Source organism: Hemiscyllium ocellatum, chromosome 4 (genome assembly GCF_020745735.1).
Source record: "Hemiscyllium ocellatum isolate sHemOce1 chromosome 4, sHemOce1.pat.X.cur, whole genome shotgun sequence".
NCBI classification, from domain to species: Eukaryota; Metazoa; Chordata; class Chondrichthyes; order Orectolobiformes; family Hemiscylliidae; genus Hemiscyllium; species Hemiscyllium ocellatum.
Window position 1 is genome coordinate 112,674,355 of NC_083404.1, and position 13,524 is coordinate 112,687,878.

The window sequence follows — 13,524 nt, forward strand, 5'->3', positions numbered from 1 at the left end:
GTTGACAGCTGCAAGCTGATGGAAGATCTTCAATTCCAATTGAAATCAAACTCAATTGGTGACTTAAGAAATTGGCCTGGTTCAACTTTTCAAAGTTTAGAAGAAATATTGATATTTCGAAACTGTCAGGTTCCCAGAACTTTCTGCTAAGATAAGGAGAGGAGAGAGACTGTCACCTCCTGAAGTTTTCTTCGATATGACTACTTATGAAAATAAATAAACTAAGTCCAGAAAGAGTTGCAAGACAACTATCAGCATGGAGTCACACATTCCCCGCTCCCACCCTGAGACAGTATTTTCAAAGCCAGATTTCCCAACAATTAAGGGTCATAAATCCAATCTCTTAGCTCCCCTAAAACCTTTGCTTGTCTTTTCTCAAAAGTCACTTGAATTTCTTTAAATGGCACAGGTTAAATTTTTGCTTTTCTGTCTCAGAAACCACATGGTGTAAAACACTTTTCAATTCAGAAAGTGTCCAAGCACTTCCAGATTTTCACATAATTCACATAATATAAATATATGTTCACAACAAAAGTCAGAGATAAATCTTTTAAGACCAACTAAAGTTTGGCAATTAATCATGACCTTGCCAGTGAAGGTCTTTTCCCAATAATTTAAAAGTATATATAGATTGATATCATATGTCAGCATTTATTCTGCATAATGCATGCCATTGGCAATTTATTGCCAGGATTAGTTTAATATAAATCAGTATGGATCTGCAATGTCCTTTCAGGAGACTCCTCCTTTATTTTTGAGTTGATTCTTAAATGTTTTGCACTTTAGAGTACAAACATGAATCTCAGCAGCTGACCTCCTGTGAACTAAACAGAGCAGCCTCCCAGACAATTGACAATTACGTTCCACAGTGTACTACAGAGGGCAGGTACAGGTAAGATAACCCATGGATTTTATCTGGTTTATTTCCAACATATGAGGTTGTGTGGAAAGAGACATTGAAAATGGAATTTGCATGCTCGGGTTAATTGTGTTGAATCCCTGTCCATTATCAGAACTGATGATTGGCTGAGTAGAGAGGGCACATGTGGTGTAGTGGCAGTGTCCTTACCTCTGAGGCAGGAGGCATAGGTTCATCCACAGGTTGGCATAATATTTTCAAACATCTTGATTAGAAAATATCTTAATTGGGGAAAGAAACATCAGTGGTTAACTTTTGTATGAGTCCATTAGGATTAAAATGATAACAAAGGAGCAAGTGAGAGCCATTAAAGTCAATTTTGGCTGTGACAAGAGTTTGCTTTTAGTGAATGCAGAAAAAAAGATACGGTAGAAGAAATACACAGAAAATGTTAGTAAATATCTAGTGATGTGGGAATATGTGAAAATAAAGGTTTTTCAATAAGCATATTAAACAACAGAAGCAGCATGTTGTAGACATGACTACTCAATTCTACAATCAATGGATTAGATTAAGCACCTAGGGTCCTGCCATCTCTAATTGTGAATGGTGGTGAACAATGTAAAAAATTAATGGGAGAAGAGGATCCTTGAGCATTCCCTTCCCCAGGGTCATAGAGAGGGCAAAAGAAGTACAATATCTCTGCTCCCTCATGATGTCACCACCTGAATGGTCTTTGGATGATCTAACTAATTCTATATGATACCAAGAGATGGCTGAGTGCTCTGCAGACAGTATAAGCTATAGGCCTCAACAATGTTCCAGCTACACTGCTGAATGCCAGTGCTGCAGAACCAGGCAGATCTCTGGCCCAGCTGTTCTGGTTAAGCTTCAACACTGTCATCTCCTCAAGAAAGTTTTTTAAAAAATGCTCAGATAAAATCTGCCCACAAAATACTGTACAAGTCCAATCTGACCAGTTCCCACAAATCAGTCTGATCAGTACCCAAACCATTTTCTAGTGTCTTTTCATTGTTTGGACTAAAAGCCTGGGATTATTCACCCTTGATAGAATTAGTTTGCAAGTTTTGAAGTTCACAAACTTCTTTCGGCAGGAAGACTATATAAAAGTGGTTGATGCCTCCTGCTGCTCAAACCTGGTAGATATCCACATGTGGAAAATCTACTGACCCCATTAGAAAGCACACCACATCCCACAGAATACTGAGAACGATACACCTCTCTGTTGACTGAAAGCATCAGCAACCACAACCAGGTAAATGAGCCAAGTGGTGAGATCCAAGGCTTCAACATGCCCATCAAAGACCAAGATAATGCTTCACTGTTTGAGGACAATGCAGAGGAAGTGAAGACATTTACCTTCCCAAGTGGAACATGAGGAATAGCTCAAATGATCACTGTGGCCATCTATAAGTTAGACCATTAAATGCATTGAAGTATTGTCTTGAGAAATCATTTCCGATTAACAATACAACCATCCATGCTCAGCCAAATAAAACTGTTGGATGGACTTTTAACCTTGACTGCCACATATAACTACTTTGCCGGTAATATAAAGAGAAAGCATCTTAACTTCAGCTACCAAATTTGATTCTGTAATCCTCTTGGTGCAAACCATTACTTAATCTCAGTCTTAGAACTTTCTAAGGAACTGGCTGTAATAGTTTTATCTGGGAAAAAGTTCAAAATTTTCACTATCTATTAGTTGAAGTAGCACTGCCGAACATCCCCATCGAATGGATGAGCTAATTTAACAGTTATGCCCTTTATTCTGAATTTCCACATCGGAAGAAGTAGTTTATTTCCCTCTATTTGTCCTATCAAATCCTTGCTTTGATCCCCAATGAATCCTGGTACATGAGAGAGTATGAATCTAACGTGAGCTGTAGGCCTCTGCCTCTGAAGTGAAGCCTTACTCATCTCGATCAAAGATGACTGACAGGTGTCTGCTGTCTGGATTTGAGAGACTTCAAAATTCCCAGCTTTGAAATAAGCATCCTCAAACTGGACCTGAACACCTCTACTCCAGATCCAGTGATCAGTGCTGCAGTTAGACTCGGTTCAGATTAGATTCCCCACAGTGTGGAAACAGGCCCTTTGGCCCAACCAGCCCACACTGACTCTCCGAAGGGTAACCCATTCAGACCCATTCCCCTCTGACTAATGCGCCTAACACTATGGGCAATTTAGCATGACCAATTCACCTGATCTGCACATCTTTGGACTGTGGGAGGAAACCAGAGCACCCAGAGGAAACCCACGCAGACATGGGGAGAATGTGCAAACTCCACACAGACAGTCGCCCAAGGCTGGAATCAAACCTGGGACCCTGGAGTTGTGAGGCAGCAGCGCTAACCATTGAGCCACCATGCCACCCATAGTGAAACTCTGCCCTGAAGTTATTGTGTCCATTATTCCATGACAATTGTAATGTTGAATACATGACATTGTTTAATAACATGTTCTTGATGCAGGAATGTGCAGTGCACGAAAGATGGACAATTCTGCTGGTGTGTCAATAACAAGGGTGATGCAGTGTTAGGTAGCAATCAAACTACATCACCAACTGCCTGTAAGTACATGAAAGCGCCTAGAATAATCAAGAGAATAGTAGTAATTAGTTTTCCCTTTACCGTAATCAATAGTGTTTTAACTTATTCTTAATTTCTAAACATCTCACTTTTGAAACTGTGCTCTATATTCCTCTGTACAACTTGTCAGGGATCAGCTTTGTTGACTTTTTTCATATTCTTGAACAGAATTTTCTGTGGGGAGGACAGCCCTGCAAATAAAGCTGGGCAAGGTGAAGACAGTTTCTGTACTGACACACTGTTGTAGACCTCTAAAATAAGGTGATTATGCAAACTTGGTGCTGAAAGTTCAGGCCTCACTGTCTTCAGGAATGGAGGTGGACAGGACCTAAGAATTATGATGCTGGCCAGCTCCCTGACATCAGCCATTTTGAGGGAGTTAAAATGGAGACAAATAGCAACGATAACCGATTAATGACCTCACTAGATTATATCTCATTCCCAGGTAATTGTTGTCCCATGTTAAAATTGCCTAAACTTCTCCATTAGATTTCAGTCTGTAAGCCATTCTCTGAAACTATCTGGGCCTTTCAATTAGATTCCAGCCTGTAGGTCACACCCCAGCTAGCCATTACTCTATAGATAAACCACCTGAAACATTCTACTTGATTCCCATGTACAATCTATCCCAGTTAACCACTTTTATTATGTTCTAAATTCTTTGAACCCATGAATTAAATTCTGGTCTGTAACTCAATTGTGATGATTGTGACTCTTACCTTTCATAGTTTTCACTTCTTCCAGTCTCAATTTTCTCTTCAATTACTATGTTACCCATTCTTGATTTCTCTGCAGGCTTATCCTTTTGCCAGCTCCATCGCCAGCAGGTTCTGGTAAGTGGTTATGTGAATAGCAGCAGTACCTCCTACATCCCACAATGCACAGAAACAGGGGACTATGAGATTATGCAGTGCAGCACTGCCCCCCGACAGTGCTGGTGTGTCGACAGTGATGGGATGGAAATCTATGGAACACGTCAGGACAAACGGCCACTGCAATGTGAGTCTCCATATTTTCTTTCAAATCAAAGGGATTTAATTATATGAATGGCGGAGAGATTAAAATTGTGTAATGCATGAAGGAGCTCACGCAAAACAGAAGCCAAGGGAAATCAGAAGGAGACCTCTTGGTTGAAGTTACCCCTAGCACAAAGATAATTATGTTTGTTGGAGGTTCATCACCTCATTTCAAGAACATAAACCACAGGCATTCCTCACGGTAGTGTCCTAAGCCCAACCATCTTCAGCTACTTCATCAATTACCTTCCCTCCATCGTAACATCAGAAGTGCAACATCACTGATGATTGCACAATGTTCAGCACCATTTGCAACTCCTCAAATACAGCCCATGTTCAAAAGCAACAAGAACTGGAAAATATCCAGGCTGACGTTGATTAGTAGCAAGTAATTTACACAAATGCCAGGCAAAGACCAATCTCCAACAAAAAGAATTTAACCATTTTCCCTTGATGTCTGATGGTGTTACAATTGCTGAAAATAGACCTTTCTTTGGGTTTACTGGGCTGATACACATCCTGTTGTGGCACTGATCTCCACACTTCATGGGACATGGACATCCCACTGTCAGCATCCTGAGGGTTACTGTTGACCAGAAACCAAACTGAACCAGCCAAAGAAATACGAGGGCAGGTGGGTCAAGGGAGTAGTAATACTGTGCGAGTAACTCACCTCCTGACTCCCCAGAGCTGGTCCACCATCTGCAAAGCACAGGTTAGGAGTTTGTTGGAGTACTAATTTGCCTGGATAGGTGCAGCTCCAACAACGTTCAAGAAGCTTGACACTATACAATACAAAACAATCTGCTTGATCGACACCATATCGACAACCTTAAATAGTCAGACCTCTCACCACCAACATACCGTGTGCCATCTCGAAGATACACAGCAGCAACTTACAGAAGGTCCCTTCGACAGTACATTCCAAATCTGCCATCTAGAAAGATAAGGGAAGCAGAAGCATGGGAGCACAACTATCTGTAGTTCCCCTCTGAGCTAAACACCATCCTAACCTGCAATTAAAGTCGCTGTTCAGTCATCAGTGCCTGATATCCTGGAATCTCTTTCCTAAGAGCACCTCCAGGAACTGTACAGCTGAAGAAGATGATTCACCATCATCTTTTCAAGAGTAATTAAAGATGGGAAATAAATGCTGGCCTAGTCATCAATGTTCACATCCTGTGAAATGGGGAGATCAGTGCCATAACAGGATATGTATCAGCCAAGTAGACCCAAGGAGAGGTCCACATGGGGCTGGAGGATCCCCAGGAGTTAAGTAGCATATCTTCTTTAGATTTTTGGAAGCATTACATTTTGCTGATCTTCAAGAGCAATTGGGACTTATATTTTGATTTTTTGATTGTTATGTTTTGATTGTTGAATGAAACTTCAGTAGTATATGATATGATTTTTAAAAAGTTTGTTAATTTGAGTAGGAGGATGTAATGTGTAGTTCCAACATGTGTTTCCAATTCTTCTTGAGGAACCCAGAGTCAGGAGTAAGTCATTGAAGTTATCTCAATACTGTAGGACTATATTACTCTATTTAGTCTGTTGAGTCCAGTTCTGATAGCATTCCATATTCTTCCCTTTGCCTGGCATTGTTTAATACCTTTGGTTAACTCAAACATATAAATCTCAGATTTATGACACACATCTGATCCAGAATCATCTTCCAGAAGGTTCTAGTTTCTTCATATATTTAAGATTAATCTTTTTAGAATGGCTGTAAGCAACACAAGAGAAAAATCATCAGGCGATTTAAAAAGAATGATTTTTAAAATTTTATTTGACAGTTCTGTTTGTGAAAATATTGGAAATAAACAAGGTTGTTTACCTGACCAATCAGATAACAATGAGGGTGATGCAGCAGGAGCATAGGGTTAGGGCAGTTAGAGAGAGAAGGACATGTGATAAAATTTTAAGCACTTTGTTGGGAATCCAAGCTCCATCTCATAAAAGAAACTTCGATTTGGGAATAATTGTTAATCTTGTTTGAAGAATCTGCACAGATGCTGGTATCCTATCACCAAGTCACCCTTTATTTACTTGTGCATGGTACAGTGGCTGAAGCCAGCCAGCTCAGAGTCAGTCCCTGAAGTGAGCAGATTTTAACCTTCTGGTTATATAAGCCAAGGCTTCCTGACTGGCCCAGATTAACAACACCAATCAAGGATCTCGTAGTCAACAAATCCAGCTGGGTCCAATCATAACATTGTTCAAAGGAGTCAGGGAGGATTCATGAAATGAGATAAAAATGCCAAGTTGATGGTAGGTGAAATCCACTTGGAGATTTAGGCAAATATGTGCTGTGTTAGTTTTCAATTAAAAATCATTTCAAGCTACAAAGCTTCTTTGGGAAGTTATGTTGAGGTTATACACAACATTGATGAGGCCTTTTCTGGAATATTGTGTCCAGGTCTGGTCACCCAGTTATAGGAAAGATATTACTAAGCTACAGAGGGTTCAGAAGAGATTGACCAGCGTGTTGCTAGGTATGGAAGATTTTAGTTATAAAGAAAGACTGGGACTTTTTCATTGGAACTTAGGGGGTTGAGAGGCAAACATAGGAGGTTACAAAATAATGAAGGGTATAGACAGAGTTAATGGGAGTTGTCTTTTCCCGAGGTTGGGGGATTTCAAGGTGAGTGGAGAGAGATTCAAAATATACATGTGGGGTATGTATGTGGAATGAACTCTGTGAGGAAGTTTTGGATGTGGGTATAATTACGATATTTAAAGGACATTTGGACAAGTACATGAATGGAAAAGTTTGGAGGGATATGGGCCAGGAGCAGGCAGGTGGGACTAGTTTAGTTTGGGATTATGTTCAGCATAAACCGGCTGGACCAAAGGATCTGTTTCTGTGCTGTTTGACTCTATGTTTATTTGTTATCATTTATTTAGGTTGATCTTCAAGCTATTAATCATACAAACGCTTCCAGGTTACTGTCTAAAAAATGGGAAAATCCCTGTTACACCAGATCCAAAGGACAGAATGTGGCAAGTCTGGAGGAAAGGGGAACTGAGAATAGCTGCATCATGATGCATCTATGCTATCAAAAAATGTTTCTGACAATTAGGCCAGCAAAAGGATTGGCTGGGCTGCTGATAAGAGACAGGCAATTTGCCTGTTTGAGGCCCCAATTTGGGCAATTTTGTGATTTTGCTGAAATTACACCAGCTGTTTGGGAGAGCCATTGGAGATGGAACCTCCAAGCCCCAAAGAGTGCCAGAAGTCCCAATGAGTTATCGGGAGATGTTTTCCCTCCCATCCTAGGGACTTGCCTACTCTGTTCATTTTAATTCTAAACTTATATCTTTGAAGACACCTCCATATTGAGGTGCCTGCTGAGCCTCCTCCAAGTCTCAGCAATGTCCAACTCTCCCTTAATTGGACTTTGATCTTGGAGGCTACTTTTGGATAAAGATCTCCTTTGATCTAACTTCCACAAGCTACAGGCTCCTGACCACCATTTCATCCTGAAGTTAGGGCCTCAAATCCCTCCCGAAGATACACCAATAATAATTCAACTGGTCGAGGCTTAAACTTCTGGACTTCAAGGTTAGGGGTTCAGGACTCATTCCAAGATTCATGACACTTGTGCACAATGAACACAGATTGAATTTGTGAGAGTCAGATGTCTTAACAGCTAAGGAGTGCTTAATGTCAACAGTGTGGTAGTCCTATCTGACACTGGACACCTGTCCGTGCTTTATTAGGATTGATGCCCCCCAGTGGCCTCTCACTGCATGTACACAGGAGCCTTGTATTATTTGGCATTCGATTATCCGAATTTTGGAATATCCAAACAAGATTGCAAGGTCCTGATGCTTGGCTAAACTATGTTGTCCAGCATTCCATTATCCGAATATTTGATTATCCAAAGAAAATACTCGCCACCCGTGTTGTTCAGTTAATTGAGGTTCCTCTGTAATTATCTCTGTCTCTCTTCTGTCTCTCTCTCTTCTAACAGCAAATGATGCAAATGGCCCCTTCCAGATAATGGCTAATCACCCATGTAGACTGAGCTCTTGTGTAAAATTAATCCACAGTATCTACCCCTCTTAATTTGAATAATATGATTCATATGGTGTGAAATCTTTGAAAACACACCATTTACTAGAATCTGTCTTTCAGTGAACAAAAAAATCAGTGTCTGATGGAGTTCCACCAGCAAACTTTTGAATGAGAAGGGAAGCCTCTTAGAATTACTCTGATGAAGGCTTTATTTTCATACTCATGTTATTTTGTATTAATAAAGGTCCCACAAGCTGCGAGGTCCAAGATCGGCGAATTCTTCATGGCAATGGAGTGAGGTCCCCACCTCAATGTTCCAAAGATGGGAAGTTCTTGCCCGTCCAGTGTAGGTTCATCAACAGAACCAACATGATGATCTTTGACTTACTCAATAATTTCAACAGGTAAGGAAGAAGGAATCATGTTTTAGAAATATGAGGACATAAGGGCAACCTTCCCTTAGCCAGTCATTTTAACACAGCATCCTGCTCACATGCCTCAGTCCTCAGTGTGTTGCAGTACTCCAGCAAATCACAGTGAAAACTAGAAGAACAACACCTTATGTTCAAACTAGACACTTTACAGCCTTCTAAGCTCAATATTGAATTCAACACCTTCAGATTGTGAACTCATTCTTACCTCTTCTTTTCGCTACGCTTGTTACATTCTCTGTCACCATGTCCTCCATCAACCACACTCGCCGCACCCACCCCAACTGCAGTGGAACAGTCTGTTCTTTCCAGTCTGGCAGTTGAGACACCATTGTTCTGCCAGTCATGTGCTCTGCACTATCAACGTACCTCACTTTAGCTCTGATGAAGAATCATCTAGACTCGAAATGTTAGCCTGCTTTCTCTCCATGAACGCTGCCTGACTGCTGTGATGTGATGTCCAGCATTTTTTGTTTTCAGAACAAAGATCAAACTTCCTACCTAAAAAATGTGAGTCTCGGACAATCAACTCCTTCAAGATGGACCTGCATGCAATAGCAACAATAACATGGCATGAATGAAGGTTTCTGAAACAGATGGGCTAAGCAGGGATGAGTTGGTTAGTGTCTTTCTCATTGGTAGAGGGATTTTGGAAGGCTGATTGTATTGAAGAGAAACAGTGTAAAACAATGAGTAGCAATTAATGAAGATGAGGTGTCAGTTGTGAAATTTTGAAGATAATGAGAAGAAGAAAAGATAGGAATACTAGGTTTTAGGATTCCTGAGAAAGATAGAGTCAGAATAAGAGATGGTAGAATGAGACTTTATTTAAATATGCTGAGAATATAGAGAGATTGTTGGTTCCTTTAGCATACTTCAAACCTGTGGTCTAATAAGTTGATCCTCTGTCACCCATGATCTCTCTTCAGTCTTTGTTGTTTGCATTTTACCAGCACTATGGCCAGGAGAGCTCGAGGCTTTCTTTAATTGATCCTCATTATGACAGAATCAAGTCTTACTGCAAGACTTACTCCAACTTCGTTTTGATACAGGTCATTCTGCTATAACACAACAGTTGTGTTGGTCTGAAACCTCACGCTACAGAAAATCACACTATGGAAAACCGCGATAGACAGTCACACTGTAGAGGATCGCTAATTAAAAAATCTCTATGCTTGTTCAGTAAAAAGTTTGTGTTATCCAAACAACATCCACAATTTGTCAATCGCATTATAGCCAATTTGTGCTAATGAAATGTGTGTTATACCAGAACAACCTTTAATTCTCTTAAATGCCAAAGCATAAAATATATCACTTCTTAAGTCTTCCTTATCTTACTTCAATACTTGTTAAAAGCCCTAATTGTTCTTGTAATTATTTCCTCATTCACATTCTCCATTGTGAGATCTTTTCAACTTTTTGCCAATTAGCTTCACCATCTCTCAATGGAACAAAAGAACATTTGAATGAATGTTGTTAGGCTATTATACCACAGCATAGTAACCCAAACCCTGATTCCACAGTCTCTATGCACATTTTCTTTCTAAAAAGTTTCAATGAGTCACAAGTAGGTGGGTATAAGGTCTGTATAAAAGGGAGGTGAGAGTTTGAGAGAGACAGAGAGAGTGGAGTTTAGGAAACAAGTGTGATACCCCAAGCTCTGTACCCACTTTCTTTGACTATCCAATCTTGAGGTAGGAGTTGAACCAAGACCTTCTGGCTCAGAAGTAAGAATGCTATTTGCATACCATAACAGCTGCATTTATCACTTAAAGGAGATCAGAGCAGAGTGAAAACTACAGCTGCTCTTACATATCTGTCCACCAGGGGGAGATGTGCAATTAATTTTGGAAGAATAAGCACAGGATATAACCAGTCACAATGTTTATCTGCTTTATTACTCGATAACATTGCCTTTACAAAACCACACTTGGGAGTGGAGGTTGTGTGTAGTCCCTCTTAGAGTCTCTTTTATGGGGAAGCTGTTGCACTGCAACTACCATACACAGTTCTGGCTGACCAGGAAACCTTCCCACTCTTCCTACATGTAGTGAACATTTCAGGAGAACTTGTGGAGCGACAAGCAAACTGTTTCACAACATTAAGGCACACATTCCACAGACATCAAATCCTGAAGTGAAACGAGAGCTAAGGCTGTTACCTGACATATCGAAAGTAGAAACTATATTCCTGTTAGGGTGAAAGAAAAGGCTGGTAGGTATAGGGAATGCTGGATGCCTAAAGAAATTGAGGTTTTGGTTAAGAAAAAGAAGGAAGCACATGTAATTTTATTGGTCAGAGTATTGGGAGGTCATGTTGCGGCTGTACAGGACATTGGTTGGACCGCTGTTGCAATTCTGGTCTCCTTCATATTGGAAAGATGTTGTGAAACCTGAAAGGGTTCAGAAAAAGATTTACAAGGATGTTGCCAGGATTGGAGGATTTGAGCAATGGGGATAAGGCTGAACAGGCTGGGGCTGTTTTCCCTGGTGCATCGGAGGCTGAAGGGAGACCTTATAGAGGTTTACAAAATTGTGAGGGACATGGATAGGATAAATAGCCAAAGTCTTTTCCCTGGGGGCGGGGAGTCCAGAACTAGAAGGCATAGGTTTAGGGTGATAGGGGAAAGGTCTAAAAGGGACCTAAGGGACAACTTTTTCACGCAGAGAGTGGTACGTGCATGAAATGAGCTGCCAGAGGAAGTGATGGAGGCTGGTATAATTGCAACATTTAAAAGGCATTTGGATGGGTATATGAATAGGAAGGGTTTGGAGGGATATGGGCCGGGTGCTGGCAGGTGGGACTAGATTGGGTTGGGATATCTGGTCAGCATGGATAGGTTGGACCAAAGTGTCTGTTTCCATGCTGTGCATCTCCATAACTCTATGACTCTACTGCATTGCAAAGTTAAAATTACAACTGCTGGTATTCATCCCACCAGGGGGAGATGTGCAATTCATTTTGGCAGAACAAGACTAGTCAAATGAACACAGTATAATCTGGATGATGATAATTGATCCCCAACAGTCCAATATACTACATTGAAGATATATATTTACATATATGCATGGTCCGCTCTGTTATCAGTCTGTCTGAAGTTCATATCTATTTCATATTGCTCTTAAACTCTGGGAGTAGATTCTTTAAAGAGAGTAATGGGTGTGGATAAGTACTTCAAGGGTAAATCACTTTCTAACAGAAAGGATGCAATAAAACACATCAAAATTTTGAACTGGAGCATTGTATCCTTTCCTGTATGACCATGCAGAGTTAGGACCCAATGGTATGGCTGAGTGGACATTCCTTCTATTACCTGAACCGTTTTGTTGGTGTTGATGATTTGTTTGACCATGGAGATATCTGTGTGTGGCCTGGGGGTGGCAGTAGCGATATGGGGAACATTACAATAGAAGACAAGTCTCTTCTGGACAGATATTAAATATCAGCAATTTCCAGCATGACCACTGGATGGCATCTAGACATAGAGTCATAGAGACATACAGCACAGAAACAAACCCTTCGGTCCAACTCACCCATGCTGATCAGATATCCCAAATAAATCTAGTCCCATTTGCCCAACCCTGGCAACATCCTTGTAAATCTTTTCTGAACCCTTTCAAGTTTCAGAACATACTTCCTATAGCAGGGAGACCAGAACTGCACACAGTACTTCAAATGTGGCCTAACCAGTGTCCTGTACAGCTGCAACATGACCTCCTAACTCCTTCACTCAATGAACTGGCCAATAAAGGCAATCATACTAAATGCTTTCTTCACAATCCTAGGACTACCTGACAACCACTTTCAAAGAACTATGCAACTGCACTCCAAGGTCTCTTTGTTCAGCAAAACTTCCAGGACCTTACCGTTTAGGAAGAGAAAGCAAGGACTGCAGCTGCTGGAGATCAGAGCTGAAAAATGTGTTGCTGGAAAAGCTCAGCAGGTCAGGCAGCATCCAAGGAGCAGGAGAAGGGCTCATGTCCGAAAACGTCGATTCTCCTGCTCCTTGGATGCTGCCTGACCTGCTGAGCTTTTCCAGCACACATTTTCCAGCCCTTACCATTAAGGGTATACATCCTGCCCTGATTTGCTTTTCCAAAATACAGCATCTCACATTTATCTAAATTAAACTCCATCCACCACTCCTTGACCCACTGGCCCATATGAGCAAGATCCGGTTTTACACTGAGGTAACCTTCTTCGCTATCTACTACGCCTCCAATTTTGGTGTCACCTGCAAACTTTCTAACCATACTTCCTATGTTCACATCCAAATCATTTATATAAACGGCGAACAGCAGTGGACCCAGCACCGATCCACAGGTCACAGGCCTCCATTCTGTAGTTTTGAAAAGGTTTTGATCATCAACCTTGTAGCTAGTTGTGTGGCTCAGTATCAGATTTATTTGACAAAACTACTGTGATGCAATGTTAAACATTACATGAGTAAACGTGGTTGTTTAGTCCTCCCTAAACCAGCACTGCCCTAACTGAGCTTAGTATTGGCATTTTGAATCAAGAACAGCACTATGTGGTACGTTTACTTGTTGAGTCATGGGGCAGGTTGGAAACGTTATTCTGAAAC

The 13,524-nt window shown here is 40.9% G+C and overlaps 1 protein-coding gene across 1 annotated transcript in view; it reads left to right on the top strand.

The window, feature by feature from the left end:
• Positions 1–13,524, top strand: part of tg (thyroglobulin) — a 370,830-nt gene that overhangs the window by 12,438 nt on the left and 344,868 nt on the right. Inside the window, exons 2-5 of the mRNA XM_060824055.1 lie at positions 787–892; positions 3,355–3,452; positions 4,267–4,470; positions 8,753–8,912. Of these exons, the coding sequence (XP_060680038.1) occupies positions 787–892; positions 3,355–3,452; positions 4,267–4,470; positions 8,753–8,912 (568 nt within the window). The remainder of the gene's footprint in view (positions 1–786; positions 893–3,354; positions 3,453–4,266; positions 4,471–8,752; positions 8,913–13,524) is intronic.